At 32.9% G+C, this 14,622-nt stretch overlaps 1 protein-coding gene across 1 annotated transcript; it reads left to right on the forward strand.

Annotated features, from left to right (window-relative positions):
• The first annotated feature begins 1,666 nt into the window (after positions 1-1,666).
• LOC127702888 (uncharacterized) lies at positions 1,667-14,163 on the forward strand. Its single transcript, XM_052207193.1, has 6 exons — positions 1,667-2,146; positions 2,399-2,909; positions 3,072-3,203; positions 3,432-3,740; positions 4,785-5,740; positions 14,098-14,163. The coding sequence occupies exons 1-6, from the start codon at positions 1,667-1,669 to the stop codon at positions 14,161-14,163; spliced, it is 2,454 nt and encodes an 817-aa protein (XP_052063153.1).
• Positions 14,164-14,622: the final 459 nt, after the last annotated feature.

Here is a 14,622-nt window from a genome sequence, read left to right on the forward strand (position 1 = left end):
GATTATGCTTATGTAAATGTTGATATATCAAACTTTTGAATTTTTTTAGGTCCACGAAAGCGGTAAAGGTGTTCTTGATTTTTTTTGTAATACTCTCGTCCCGTCTGTCCCACATATTCAATCCCACACTTAGGTTGGGTTCAAGTTACCACATATATAAGGTTTTGAGTTTTTCAGGTATTGTCACAGGAAAAGGAGAGCGAAAAAGCTTTCCCGTTCACTGTTGACCTTACAGTATTTTGTGAAGTTAATCTTAAACAGGTAAGTCACTTTTTGGCATTGCACGGGAAAATTTGTGGATATTCACGTGCATTTTTGTTAAACAATCTGGCTGTAGAGGCATTACAAATACGTTTATTTAAGCACGTGGATATCCTAGAAGTTGTGTTGTTAATAATTTCCTTTCCAAACCTGGAAATGGAAGGATATCATGTTTACTGGAAGTGGTGCGGCCTAGTAAAAACAGCAGGCAGAAAGTAGATAAAAATCCGCTTTGACTTCAGGGATTCAAAACTTTTTATTCTCTGTGGCACGAGGCCCCCCCCACCCCCCTCCCCGTAAAATCAAAATTTAACATAACTACATACATGATATGTACATAAAAAATTACGATGTAGCATTTTATTTTAGAAAAATTTCTATGACTATGATCAGTTGTTTTACATGTAAGCCTATGGGGCAGTCAATTAATTACAAGACTGCAACCTGTACTTTTTGTCTTTTTGTTGTTATGGATTAGGGATGGTTAAATACCCTGCCACGTCCGGTCTGTGGATTTTTTGGAAGTTCATCTGCTTTGTATTGATGTGATGAGTTAAAATTTGTTAACTGTTTTTTTTTTCATATTTTTGTGCTGTTACACCACTGTCCCAGGTTAGGGGGGAGATTTGAGCGATCACAAACATGTTTAACCCGCCACATTCTGTCCCAAGTCATGAGCCTGTAGTCCAGTAGTTGTTGTTGGTTGATGGCTGTCATGTTTTTTTTCTTATATTGTTTTATTATAAACCAGGCTGTTCGTTTTCTCATTTGAATTGTTTCATATTTTTCATGTCGGGGCCTTTTATAGCCGACTATACGGTATGGGATTTTCTCATTGTTGAAAGCCGTACTGTTGCCTATAATTAATTACATCAACTTAATTTGAATTCTTGGATAGTTGTCTCATCGTCAATTATACCACACCTCCTTATTTTTATATTGAAGTTTATTAAAAACTTAAATGGTATTCAAAACAACTTTGATTGAAAATCAGAAAATTGATTAGGTATACATTAATAAAAAGACGTTTCAAGGAACTAAGTCGCTCATTTGTCTTTTAGCATAAAAACTGAAGAAAAATTATCACGATTTTTATGAACTTTGAAACAGAAAAAACATATTTCCTACTGTGTATGCCTTATTGTCTTCTGAAAGTTGCACACAGACATAATTATCATTGATATCATGCATTACACAAAAATATTGAGAACAATTCGTCATAGTAGCATGTGAATGAATGACTTACGTTTAAGTCATAGCTTCTGTTGAACTGTATATGATTTCAGCAAATTTTGTATCAAGATATAGCTGCAGGGTTTTTCTTACAGGTCTAAATTCATTTTAAATTACAGGTTGTCTAAGCGTACGATTTGACGAACATTGGAAAAGTGATTTAGATTTTGATATGTACGTAGAGGAAATAAACAACGAAAGCATAATTGAGAGATCCTGGATTCTCCATAAGATACATGCACACAACAATCATGAAAGGAAAGGCATACTATTGTCAGCAGACATGGGGTTTGGAAAGTCAACCATTGTGTCAAATATCGTTTGTGCAGCTCCAAGGTCTATCTGGTATTCATTAAGACAGCAAGTACTTGTTTATCACATGTGTCGGTATGACCTTTTTTTAACTACACAACCTGAAGTTTTTTTCCGTAATTTAGCAGGTGCAATCGTAAGAGAGATGCCAGAGATTGGTAATACAATTCTATCTGATGATATGGCATTAGATTTTCTGTATGGCAAATGTACAATAGATCCAGTAGCTTGTTTAGAATATTCTGTTCTGAATAAGTTGAAACATGTGAATGACGATCGGAAGCATCTAATCATTATAGACGCAATTGATGAATGCGAAACTTCAGGAGGAACTGATTTAGTTTATTTATTGTCTAAGAAAATTTCTATCTTTCCAAAAAATTTTAAGTTCCTTATTACTATTCGAAATATAGAAAGATTGGTTGTTAAATTCAAAGACCTTGAGCATATTGATCTACAGGCACATGCACAAAACAATCTGCAAGACATACGTTTATATCTTGAAAAAGAGAAACAGTTGACAAATGAAGAAACAAATAAACTTACCGACATTTCAGGCAAAAATTTTCTCCACGTTAAACTTTATCTCCAGCATTGTAAAGATTTGAATACGGATGACTGTAACTATATTCCAGAAAGTCTTGAAAAAATATACATGCTAAATTTTGAGCGAGTGTTTGGTGAAAAAGGAGATCTGTTCGAAGAATTTATCAGTGTATTTGAAGTTTTATGTACCTTGCAAAACCCAATTGAAGAAAACAAACTTTTAGAGGTTGCTGGTCTCAAATCGCAAGATATTAAAAGAAAGACTTCTCGCAGTTTACGTAACGAGCTTCGTCACTTCATCAAAATATCAAATGGTTATATGTCATTTCAGCACAAGTCAATAAGTGATTTCCTAACGGATTCTTCAAGAAAATATTCAAATTTCTATGTAGATTTACAAAATGGTCATAAACGTTTTGCAGAATATTTACTGAATTCATTGAATGTGTCAATGACGGATAATTTGATGGATGTTGTACATCATGTAGCTATGTCCCGAGTCTCAGAGTATGAGAATATATTGTTTCAATATGTAAGAGAACTGAAAAGACAGAACCGTATATCAAATTTCACCACACATTTGAATCTAGGAGCAGAGCAAATGAATTGTTACGAAACACTTACACTGTTTATTAAATTGACAATTTCAAATGAACCTCAGCAAACTGATAAAAATATCGCTGCCCAAAATATCTGGATTAAGAATATATTGTCTGTAGCTGCATTTACTGCTTCTCAATACGGAAACGAAAAGTCTTTGTTGGCTCTACTCGACCATGGATCAGATATAACGTTTCAATATCTGAGTTCTGACCAACCATCTATCATATTTGAAGACGATAGAACTATGTGTAAGTATAAATTATTTTGTGGTTATAATATGTTGCACATCGCAGCACAGCGCGGGTATATCAAAATAGTGAACGAACTATCTCACAGAAATAGGACATTAATCTATGAGCTTAATTCTATGAAAATGAATGCATTTCACCTGGCTGCTGAATTTGGACATGTTCATGTGTTACAGGTTTTTCTCAACATCAACAGTTCTCTTGCAGATTCACATTCGCTATACTTAGCATCTAAAAACGGACACACGAAAGTTGTAATTCTATTGCTTGATTATGTTGATGAAAATTGTCTTCCGTGTAATATGGACATTTCCTGGAGACCAACATTACTATCAAGTGAGGAATTAGAAGATGGGAATAATTTGGTTCAGATAGCTTACAATCTAACATTTAGTAAAGGAGAAAAATTGCCAGTTGTAGAAGATTTTGAGAACTTGAGATTGATAACTTGTGATACACCATTAAATGCTGCTGTCAAAAATGGCCATATCGAAATAGTTAAAATTTTGGGAACATATAGTGCAAGAACAGTCAATTGTAGTACTTACGATGGGTCTATTCCTCTGTTCACGGCAGTCAAATATAATCGAAACGAAATATTCAAATTTTTATATGAAATATCAGATTTATCTCATAAATGTAAAGGCATTTTTTATAATCAATCAAAACTCACAGCTTTCGAAAAAGTTCATTTAAAATCAATGAAATGTCCAGATAATGCAGGTGTGGAACATTTACTAGCTATATATGATAATATACAGCTAATTGACTACGTTTTTCAGAAAGGCCACAAAAATTGGGAATCACGTGATAAAGAAGGTTGTACTCCTCTTCATTACGCCTTTTGTCATGGAAGTTACAAATTTGTAAATTTCTTCATATTTGAAAACAGACTTCGACTTAATTTATCTTCCAGATCAATAAATGGATCTACTCCGTTTCATTCGGCTGCAAATTGTCACTCATTTATACTTCATCAATATTTTGAGAAAATGAAAACGATTAATTTGCCACCTATACCTGATGTAGTAGATAATGAGGGACATTCTATTCTACAGTACGGTTTCAATAAATCAATCAGCTCTAATGATTCGATTAAAATTGATAGAATTGGTAAAGATTATTTCGTCATTTCTTTGTTTCGGTTAGCTGTAAAGTTTGATCACAATTTTCTGCATAATGATAAACGAAAAAATAATTTTCTTCATTACGCCGCGAAAGCAGGAAATTACTGGGTTTTTTTCCTTACTAAGGATTTGAAAACCTTCGACAGAAAACTATATCTGTTATTAAATCAACGCAATCAAAATAATCGAACCGCTTTGGAAGTAGCATTTGATGCTTTACCAAGGCAAAAGTCTTTTGAAGCGGTCAGAATTCCTAACAACTGCAGCTGGACTGATGTTTTCTATGTTGACTGTAAAGCAAACTACTCCGTTCTTCTTTCCCCGCAAGAATATTTTATATTCACCGTGTTTCAGTATTTTGATGCAAAAGAAAACTTTTCTGAGATTAATATAGATGAACTACTTAAGATAGCAATAAATAAGTCAAGAATCTATCCAATTCTTATTATGATAGTATACGCTGAGCAGGAAGTTAGAGATATTCTAGAGAGGTCTTTTGAAATACCGTTTTTATTATCAAAATGTAATTCGCCATATATCATCGAATTACTATTGAACTCAAAGAACGCACTGCGTTGTGACGGAAATAAAAGTGCTCTTCATGAAATAGTTCATAACGACAGGAACATTCAATGGACATTTCATTCTCTCTCTTTTTTGGATCCTATTTTTGAAAAATACTCTGTCAAATTTTTGGATGAATGCTTCGATGACCGAGGCTACAACTTACTTCACAGATCTATCATGGGTGCACATTTGCCGACGATACACTATCTCATTAATCAAGGAATGAACCGTTGGCAACCATCTAAAGACAACAAAACAGCTCTGGAAATATTCTTTTTAAATTCACCATACACTGACAACGGTATTATACCGACTTACTATACATTTGGTTCACGCTTTCATAACATTCAGTATGTATCATCAATAGGAAGTGAAGATGTTGTTTACGATAGCAGTCGTCTTATAAATTTTGATGAGACGGCAACAAATCTCTTGCACACAAATGATATTAAAATACAACTCATTAGAAGTCAATTGTGTGACTCAAAGAACAAGGATCTTGGATTAATACATATTGCTGCGGCTAAAGGGTATTTGACGTTTTTGAAAACAGCAAGAGAAATGTTTGGGTTGGATTATTTGCGCTGTGAGGATCAATTTGGTGTAACACCTATGTATATTGCACATATCTATAATCAAACAAAAATTGTCAATTGGATGAGAAAATTGAAACTTCATATCAAAAGACCCACGGAAAGCTCAGAAAATATTTTACTTTTTAATATGATAGATAATTACATGTCTCCGGACAAGTATGATTGGACTTGTCTCCTGAGATATAGATACAGATATACTGGAATAATACGAAACCAAGTTTTAAAATGTAGTGTTAAAAATTCTCATGTACATATTCATCATTCGAATATGTACAAAAATTACACACATTCTTTTTTACGTCACTTTACCTCTCTAAGGAATGATGAGACAAAACTACCTGCGATGGACCATCTTACTTCTGTACATAAAACTAAATTGCAGAATGTACTTTTATCATACAGAGTGAATCATTGTCGTCTTAAATTTTTCCACGATAAAGGATACTATATGATGAAAAAAATTATGTTGTTTGGAGATGATGATAAAGACTTTTATTATTTCCAAATACTTTCATCGGTGAAGAAGAAACCGAATACAGATGGCGAAGATACATTCTCCAATGTTTCCAATTTATTATTTAATGTTTTTGGAAAATATAACCAACATTTTAGAAAATTAAAGATGCGATCTGAAATTCATCGACTGTGGTTGGAACAAACCAAATTTCAATTTACAAACGATTCACAGACATTCTCTAAATACAAATTTGAATATTTCCGAAAATTGAATAACCTTCAATCGATTAACAGAACGTGTATGAACATTGAAATCAAAACAGGAAAGAGAATAAAAACATAAGATTATTTACAGGGTGGATCAATTCAAATTTGATGTAATATAATATAATTAGGGGCAAAGGACAATTTCTGCGGAATTTATTTCACTCCAGAGCCATTTTGAAAAAAAATCCTTCATTCTTTTAAAAAATCACAGCATTAACGATTCAATAGTGTGCTTCAAACTTTTAACAACATTTGGGCATACTTTCAGCCAACTTTTAAATGCATAAGGATGGCATAAAGTGCAATTTTAAAATATTTTGAGTAATCATAAAAAAAGGAAAACGAAGGACACCCTTAAAGTCATATGAAATTTCAAATTTAAAAAAAAGTCGATTATGTTTAAAATACTGGAATGGCTAATTTTTACTGTAAAACAAGTGAAAGTGAACCTTTTTTAAAAAAGAAAATCCTTTATATTACTAAAATCTCCATAAATGTACCGATATTGAATTATTGACCTCCCAGATTCGCTGATATTATCCCGTATGCAGTGACCTTATTTACGAGACATATTGTTATAACTTCGCCAACCAGCGTTAGTGCGATGGGAAAACCGTACTGAAAGAATGTAAACAAACGTGCTCTTGTAGGTAAATGGTAATAACAGATTCTGAAAGAACAAATCTTATACAACAAATTCTTTAACAAGGAAAATTTTAATTAAGAAATGGGAACGCATGGAAAATATAAAATAAAATGTCATGGCTCTTTCAATTCACGTATTTGTCACGTTTTCCACATGCTCTGTGTTTATTGTTTATCAAGTCAAGATCCGGTAAACTTCGGCAACAAACTCGAAAGTTAATTAGCTTGCGATCAACAATCACTAAATGAAATATTATTTGTCGATAATACTTTATAGATTCGTAATAAATATAAAAAACGTGCATACAAGACTTAGTTAAGTATATATGCATGCATTGGTTCAATGATTTCGATAACATTAAAATTTCAAGAATCTCGTTTCATATGGCTTTTAACTAACTTCAATCGATTTATGACTTTCGAACACCGGTATACTTCTGTTGCCTTTATTTAACTAAAACTGAAATTTTTACTATTTGTGAAATAATATTGATTACACTCTTAAATATTCGAATACCAGTAAGTATTATAAATTTTGATATTTGAACCATGTGAGTTTAAACACATATAAGTGAAAACGCTTTGCCACCCGTTGTTAATAGACGAAACTGTCTAAGTTAACCTGATCTTGAGTACTTTCTTTGTTCATTGATCAACGTTATCTATTTATTAGTTTCTCAAATACAACGCGAAATATATCAACTTTATTTGCATATAGGTACGATAAAGAGTTCATGTCCGTAGGAACTTGACCTCATTTTCAGGGTTCATCGATTTACAATAAGCCTAGGTAAGTCAGCATACTTTGAATAGAGTATATTATTAGTTATTTTCGTTTCGTTTTGATTATGTTTATGTTATCTATTATATCGTCATTACAGAATTAATTTATTTCCTTCTGTGATTGCTTATATATAATGTATGTTCTTTAATGTTACTTTCGTTCATCCACAGATTGTTATTGACAGGGGTGGTTGAGATCCAAATAAAGTAGTCTAAGTGTTTGTCTTCGATATATCTTTTATGTCTTTTTTTTTTACATTTTCAAGAATGAATTGTAAATAGAAACTCTGTGTATATTTTCTGTAAGTTAATTTACCAATTGTATGTACTCGAACCAATTAAACCTCAAATTGCTCTTACGTCGGATTACTATTATTAGGACAACGGATGTGAAAGCGCATCCCAAATATAAAACATTGTAATGGACGATAAATCATACTTCATTAGATTCCTTATTATATTCTCTGCGCGTTCATGTGCGTTGTATTCACATACTTCCCTTTCTCTCACATATGAAAACATTTTTAAATTACCCTTCAATTTTCAGCGACGAACTGGCGCTTTCTCAAATAAGTTGTGCTAGCGGGCTCGCTTGATGTTCTTGCTGATAAAGTCAGTTCCAAAAACAAAAAAGCCATTATTCTATATGTATCGCGGTTTCCATATGATAGATTGGATGAATCGGGTACTATTGAAAATAAAATTGGGGTCCCGATAGTCTTTTTCATAAATAAAGGCAACAGTAGTATACCGCTGTGCAAAAGTCACAAATCGATTGAAAGAAAAAAAATGCGGGCTACAAACTAAAACCGAGGGAAACACATCAACTATAAGAGGAAAACAATGAAACAACAGAAACACTGAAGTGCAACAAAACCAAACGACAATGCAACATACATAGAAATGTATATCATCTCTTCATGATAAATATTATTGTTCCTGCGGACAAAGCTTCAAATAACATTGTTTGTGTATGTAAATCGTACTACTTCGAGTGTCTTTTAAAAGAATAAGAAATAAATGAGCACTCTGATAATTCCACATACAAAAACATATCATTTGACAAGGATAAGATATTTGCGAATCGTAAGTCCTTCGCGACTTCAATAAACATTACAGTGAACGTCAAATATGAGGAACTACCTTGTTTGTATTGGATACCTAAGCTTCACAAGATTCCGTACAAACAACAGTACATTGCCGGCTCATCTGCATGTTCGACAAAGGAATTGACCATTAAATGGACAAACATTCTGTCCATAGTGAAACAAGGACTTCAGAAATACCGTGAAACTGTAGTGTTATTAACCATATGTGGATTCTAAAGAATTTCTGGATAATTTTAAATCTCGATCTTTCTCTAAAATTATTCATATCAAAACCTTACATTTTTCAATCCTCTACAGCACCCTTGCCTATGCTAAATTGAAAAATTGTCTAAAAGAAAAAAATCCACAATGCTTTTAAATATATAGTAGCATATACGATGAATTTACTACTTTGGGATACGACATACTTTGTTAATAGCGAACCAATAGGTAAAACAGGCTATACCGAGGAACAAGTGATCAGTATGGTGGGGTTTTTATTGACAAATTATTTGTTGAATTTTGAGGTCGACTTTTTAAACAAATTGTCGGCAGTCCTATGGGAACGAACTGTGCGCCTCTCCTTGACGACCTCTTCTTATTTTCAAATGAGTCGGAGTTCTATCAGACGCTTGTCAAATATAAGAAGATCAAAGAAGCTAGATCATTTAATTTCACATTCAGATATATTGCTAATAATCTTTCCATTAACAATCCAAACTTTTCTTATTGAATTCCTGTAATATATATATCCTGCAGAACGAACTAGAAATTAAAGAAAACAACAAACACGACTTCCTCCGCCTTATTTTTAGACTTCTACTTCGAATTTGACATTAGCGATCATCTCAGTAATAGAATCTATGATAAAAGAGACGAGTTTAATTTTGAAATTATAAATTTCCCCACCTTAGCAGCAACATACCAACTTCACCTGCATATGGGATGTACGTTTCCTAATTAATTCGGTATTCACGAGCTTGCAACTGCTACTCAGACTTTATAAATCGGCAATTTGTACATTTTGCCTTTGATCTTACTGGTTTATATTTTTAAGACTATGGACAGGACTTGATACTCGAAAGTATTAGGCAATGACGTCATGTGTTAGTGCAGGAACGTCACGTGCTCCATCTGGGTTAATTTATCAATGAAATGCACGCGACTTCATTTATACAACCGAACAACTATCCCAACTTTGTGTACGCATAAAAGTAGTTTTACTAACTATTCCATTTTATTCATATTCTCATCCAAAAAGTAAACAGTTAAGAGAAATTGCCGACAAAAAGAATCATTTTTTGAAACTGACTTCATCATCTCGAAAATCAGCTCACCCTAATAGGCTCGCTTGGTATTCTTGCTGATAAAGTCAGTATCATTAACAAAAATGCCATTGTTCTATATATATTTTGTATTTATGTTAAAGTTATGAGAAATATCTGATACTCAAAATAATTCTCACAGGAAAGTGATACCAATGATAGGGATGCAAATAAAGAACTTAACTTGTCTTTAAGAATGTCAGCAATTTTGAAAAGTTACTCATGCCATACGTTAATTATGAAATTTATTTTGGATCTCTAATCAATAGCTACTCCCATTGCTAACAACTACTACGTCATCCAATAATAATACATCAATAGTTACTGAAATTCAGAAATTATTACGTACATTTATTATTGAGATTTTTGGAAAATGGACAAAATGCGAGATTAATCATTTCGATTTCAGGAAAGTCTGCATACAGATGAATGTATGGGATATCAAAATGCTGGTTCTGATTATTGTGGTACAGACAACAATTTGATATGTTATGAATATAAAAATCTGTCAATAGTAAATGCATATTCAACTGGTCCAGTTATTTGTAGTATTTCAAACAGTTGTATAACAGAGGGATTAATTTGAATAAATATGGTGGCCTGATGCAAATAGTACACGAACGGCGAAGAAGTGAAGACTGGAGAGTAAAGGAAAAGGCCCGAAATTGTTTTGTTTAGCGTTTTATCTTTTTCAAAAAGTTAAATAACAAAAATACCGAACTCCGAGGAAAATTCAAAACGGAAACTCCGTAATCAGCTGGCAAAATCAAAAACACAAACACATCAAACGAATGGATTACAAATGTCATATTCATGACTTGGTACAGGCATTTTCTTATGTAGAAGATGGTAGATTAAACCTGGTTTTGTAAGCTAAACCTATCACTTGTATGACAGTTGCATGAAATTCCATTATATTGACAACGATGTCTGAACAAAACAAACAGACATAATAAGTAAAAATGTCAAAACCTCGCCTTTTGCCTTTTTGCTATTTGAGTTTTCACATTTTCGTGTTTTCTCTTTTTGGCTATTTCAAATGTTTGCCTTTTTGCGTTTTTTATCTTCAGATAATGATATTTTCTTTGTCAAAAGTTAAAATTTTCATCCCTTTCATACTTAGAACAACTTTTTTTATCAATAAAGTACTAGTACTAGTTAAATGCGATAATTAATGAAAGGGTATTATGAAAGGTTTGTGTATGTTTGCATCATTTCGTTTTTCGTCTTAAAAAAAAACAATAAAAAAAGTGTTTTCGTTTTTCATTCTTGATGGTACCAATCTAAAAACCAAAACTGCAAGTTTTTGAAATCTTAGAACGAAGAACGACACCTTTATTTATCTTCCTGATTTTCAGTTATTTAAGACAAACAATGCATGACAATGCTGACGTTTCTTTCCATAGTTATTGAAAATTAGAAGTGTCAACGTGATTCATTTTTCACCGCTAAAATGAAGAAACGACAAACTGAAGTTTCTCCGGGAGGTACACATTCAGTAACAACTATTTATGATGAAAAGAAAATAATAGTATGTATCAATTCGTGATATAAATTAATTACATGCAAATAAAAACACAAAAAAGCAAAGGAGACACAACTGTTATCACTGTTCTCGTGTCCCCTTCACGGGTATGCTCGTGTACTTCTGAACCCCTTTACTATCAATGATTGAATAATGTTTATAAAAATGATAAAGATTTAATTGTAGGTCATTTCATACTGATATCAACACGTTTATATATACATTTAACTTTGTTGGCTGTTGTAACTTGGGTATTTTTTTTCACATTCTAGAAAATCATAGGCCACATAATGAATCAAATTAATAGTGAACATTTTGACAATTTTAAGTCAGTTGCTGTTGCTTTGAAATTAACAGTTGACGGATTACAAGACTTCGTTCAGGAAAACCTTCAAAGTTTACATCAAAACATATATAAAAAGTGTTCAGTGGGTCGATGTCATGACAACTGTAGTAGGAAGTATGGAGATAGATTTTCACAGTGGTGCAGTACTTGTCAAGCTTGGAAGAAAGAACTCCACCAGCTGAATCGATACAGAAAACATTGGGATAACATAAAATGGGAAAAAGATAGACACAATGGATTTTCCCTATTCTTATGAAGAAGCTTCCAAAGTCTTCGTTCAAAACTTATCTTATGGTCGACAAGGGTTATTGGAAGACGTAGGAGCTTTAATGTCACTTTTTAGAAATTTAAGACTATTATATAGCATTATCAACGACAATATAATAGGCGATATTCTGCGAACATGGAATACATATTTTGCCCATAACTATGCTCTTAATTTACACGGCGTTGAAAAAGCTCAAAGTCTCAGTTGTTTGATTGTATTATTAAAAATACCCGAGATAGCGTGCACTCAGAGCTCCAAAACTGCTCTCAACATATTGGAAGAATTAAAGATGTCACAAAACATACCAGAGAGAATTTTGAAGAAACCGAACGTGCAGAACACAATAGCAGTTATCCAGAATGTTTTACACAGAAAAGCGTATGAAACATTGGAGGAAAATACAATGGCAAATTTATTTTATAATGACAACGAACATTTTCATATCAAACGATTTACAGATGTGGAACCGACTCAGAAGCGAAATCGCATGGCAAAGTTTCTACGTTTTGCAATCTTTCTCACTACACTAGGCGTTGGAACATTTATAATACTGTATGGATTGTTGTCTATAAAGATACAATACCGGTGAAAGGTAAATCAGCATTTTTTTTTCATTTCTCTTTGAACTACACTTATTTTGTTTTATTTGTTAAGTTATTTTACTAAGAAAGTATAATTATCTGAGATCCTACAAAAAACACCAAAATTGTTCAAATTGAATTGTAAAGTTAATCCTTTCTGGGAATTGAATGACACAAACTCTAAACTTGAAAACTAAGCGGGTTAGTAAAAATGAACTATAAAAATTAAGTTTTGTGAATCCACTGGATGATTAGTACTAATAATAAACAAGACTTGACATAATTGATAATAAGTGTACAGATTTATAATGAGACTGAAAAAGTTTTTTTTTATAAGGTAAACAATAATTTTACCTTTAGTAGCCGTGCATAAAACTTATGTCGGCATTTCTCTTCAAAAAATGACTTGTTTAATGGAATAAATCGTATGATTTCATTCATTCATTCATTCACATCTTTATTTCCTCTTCATAGAGATTACATGCATTATATCATCATGAACAATAAATTAATACATTAATAACAGAAGATAAAAATGATAAAGTAATGAAAAATACGTAATATTTACATATAAATGAAAATGTTTATATACAGTACAACAGTAAAAACGTTTATATCGCGAGCTGTCGATATTACATGTGCTAACATTATACTATATTGTGCAATTGACGGTTGCATTCGGATGCAGATTTTTTTACATGGATGTAGCAAAGTCGCTTGAATGAATCTAAGTCGGAGTCACTGAGCACAGTTGAAGGGATTTTCCTAGACAAATTGTAAATAATGATCCATCATTACACTCACTTAGTTCACATGTTTTTGTTGCACTTCAGTGTTCCTGTTGTTCCTTTGTTTTCCTCTTAAAGTTGATCTGTTTCCCTCGGTTTTAGTTTGTAACCCGGATTTGTTTTCTCTCAATCGACTTTTGACTTTTTAACACCGGTATACTACTGTTGCCTTTATTTAGTTCAACAAAGAGATCGAGAGAAAAGTTTTCTATTATTAAGTCCAGCCAAGTGCTGTACATATTTGATGTACACGTACAGCCAAAGCATGCATGAACGAAAACTTCAGTGAACAGACGGTCGCAAATTTCACAAGATTTGGAAACGTGGTTTGGAGCGGTAGATATACGTTTTCGATAAACAGTGTAGTGCGAATTTCGGAGCTGTCCGAATGGAATTTCCACACATGAGCCGCAGATACAGATTTATGAATATATTTGAATCTCTTGAAGTCATTGTCCGACTTAATGCAAATCAGCCAGTCTTTATCATGTTTTGATTCAACTGCATTCACAACAATACGTTTCCATTGCAGCTTATCAGGAAAGTTGCCATCACTAATATAGGTAATCAGGAATTTATACAGATTGTATTTACTTAGAATGTCTAATATAGATATAAGAAGATGTGGTATGAGTGCCAATGAGACAACTCTCCTTCCAAGTCAAAATTTATAAAAGTAAACCATTATAGGTCAAAGTACGGACTTCAACACGAAGCCTTGGCTCACACCGAACAGCAAGCTATAAAGGGCCCCAAAAATTACTAGTGTAAAACCATTAAAACGGGAATGTCCGGAATAAATCCAATATGGTTTCGTCCATTAACAGGCACGAAAAAAGTCAAAGTAGAAAGATTTGTTTTGCAAGACAAGAGTTTTTGTCGAGCCTGCGACTTTTGTCGCAGAAAGCTCGACATAGGGATAGTGATCCGGCGGCGGCGGCGGCGGCGGCGTTAGCTTACTTCTTAAAAGCTTTATATTGTAGAAGGTGGAAGACCTGGATGCTTCATACTTTGTATATAGATGCCTCATGTTACGAAGTTTCCGTCAGTCACAAGT

The sequence above is a fragment of the Mytilus californianus genome, unplaced genomic scaffold (assembly GCF_021869535.1).
Source record: "Mytilus californianus isolate M0D057914Y unplaced genomic scaffold, xbMytCali1.0.p SCAF_5, whole genome shotgun sequence".
NCBI classification, from domain to species: Eukaryota; Metazoa; Mollusca; class Bivalvia; order Mytilida; family Mytilidae; genus Mytilus; species Mytilus californianus.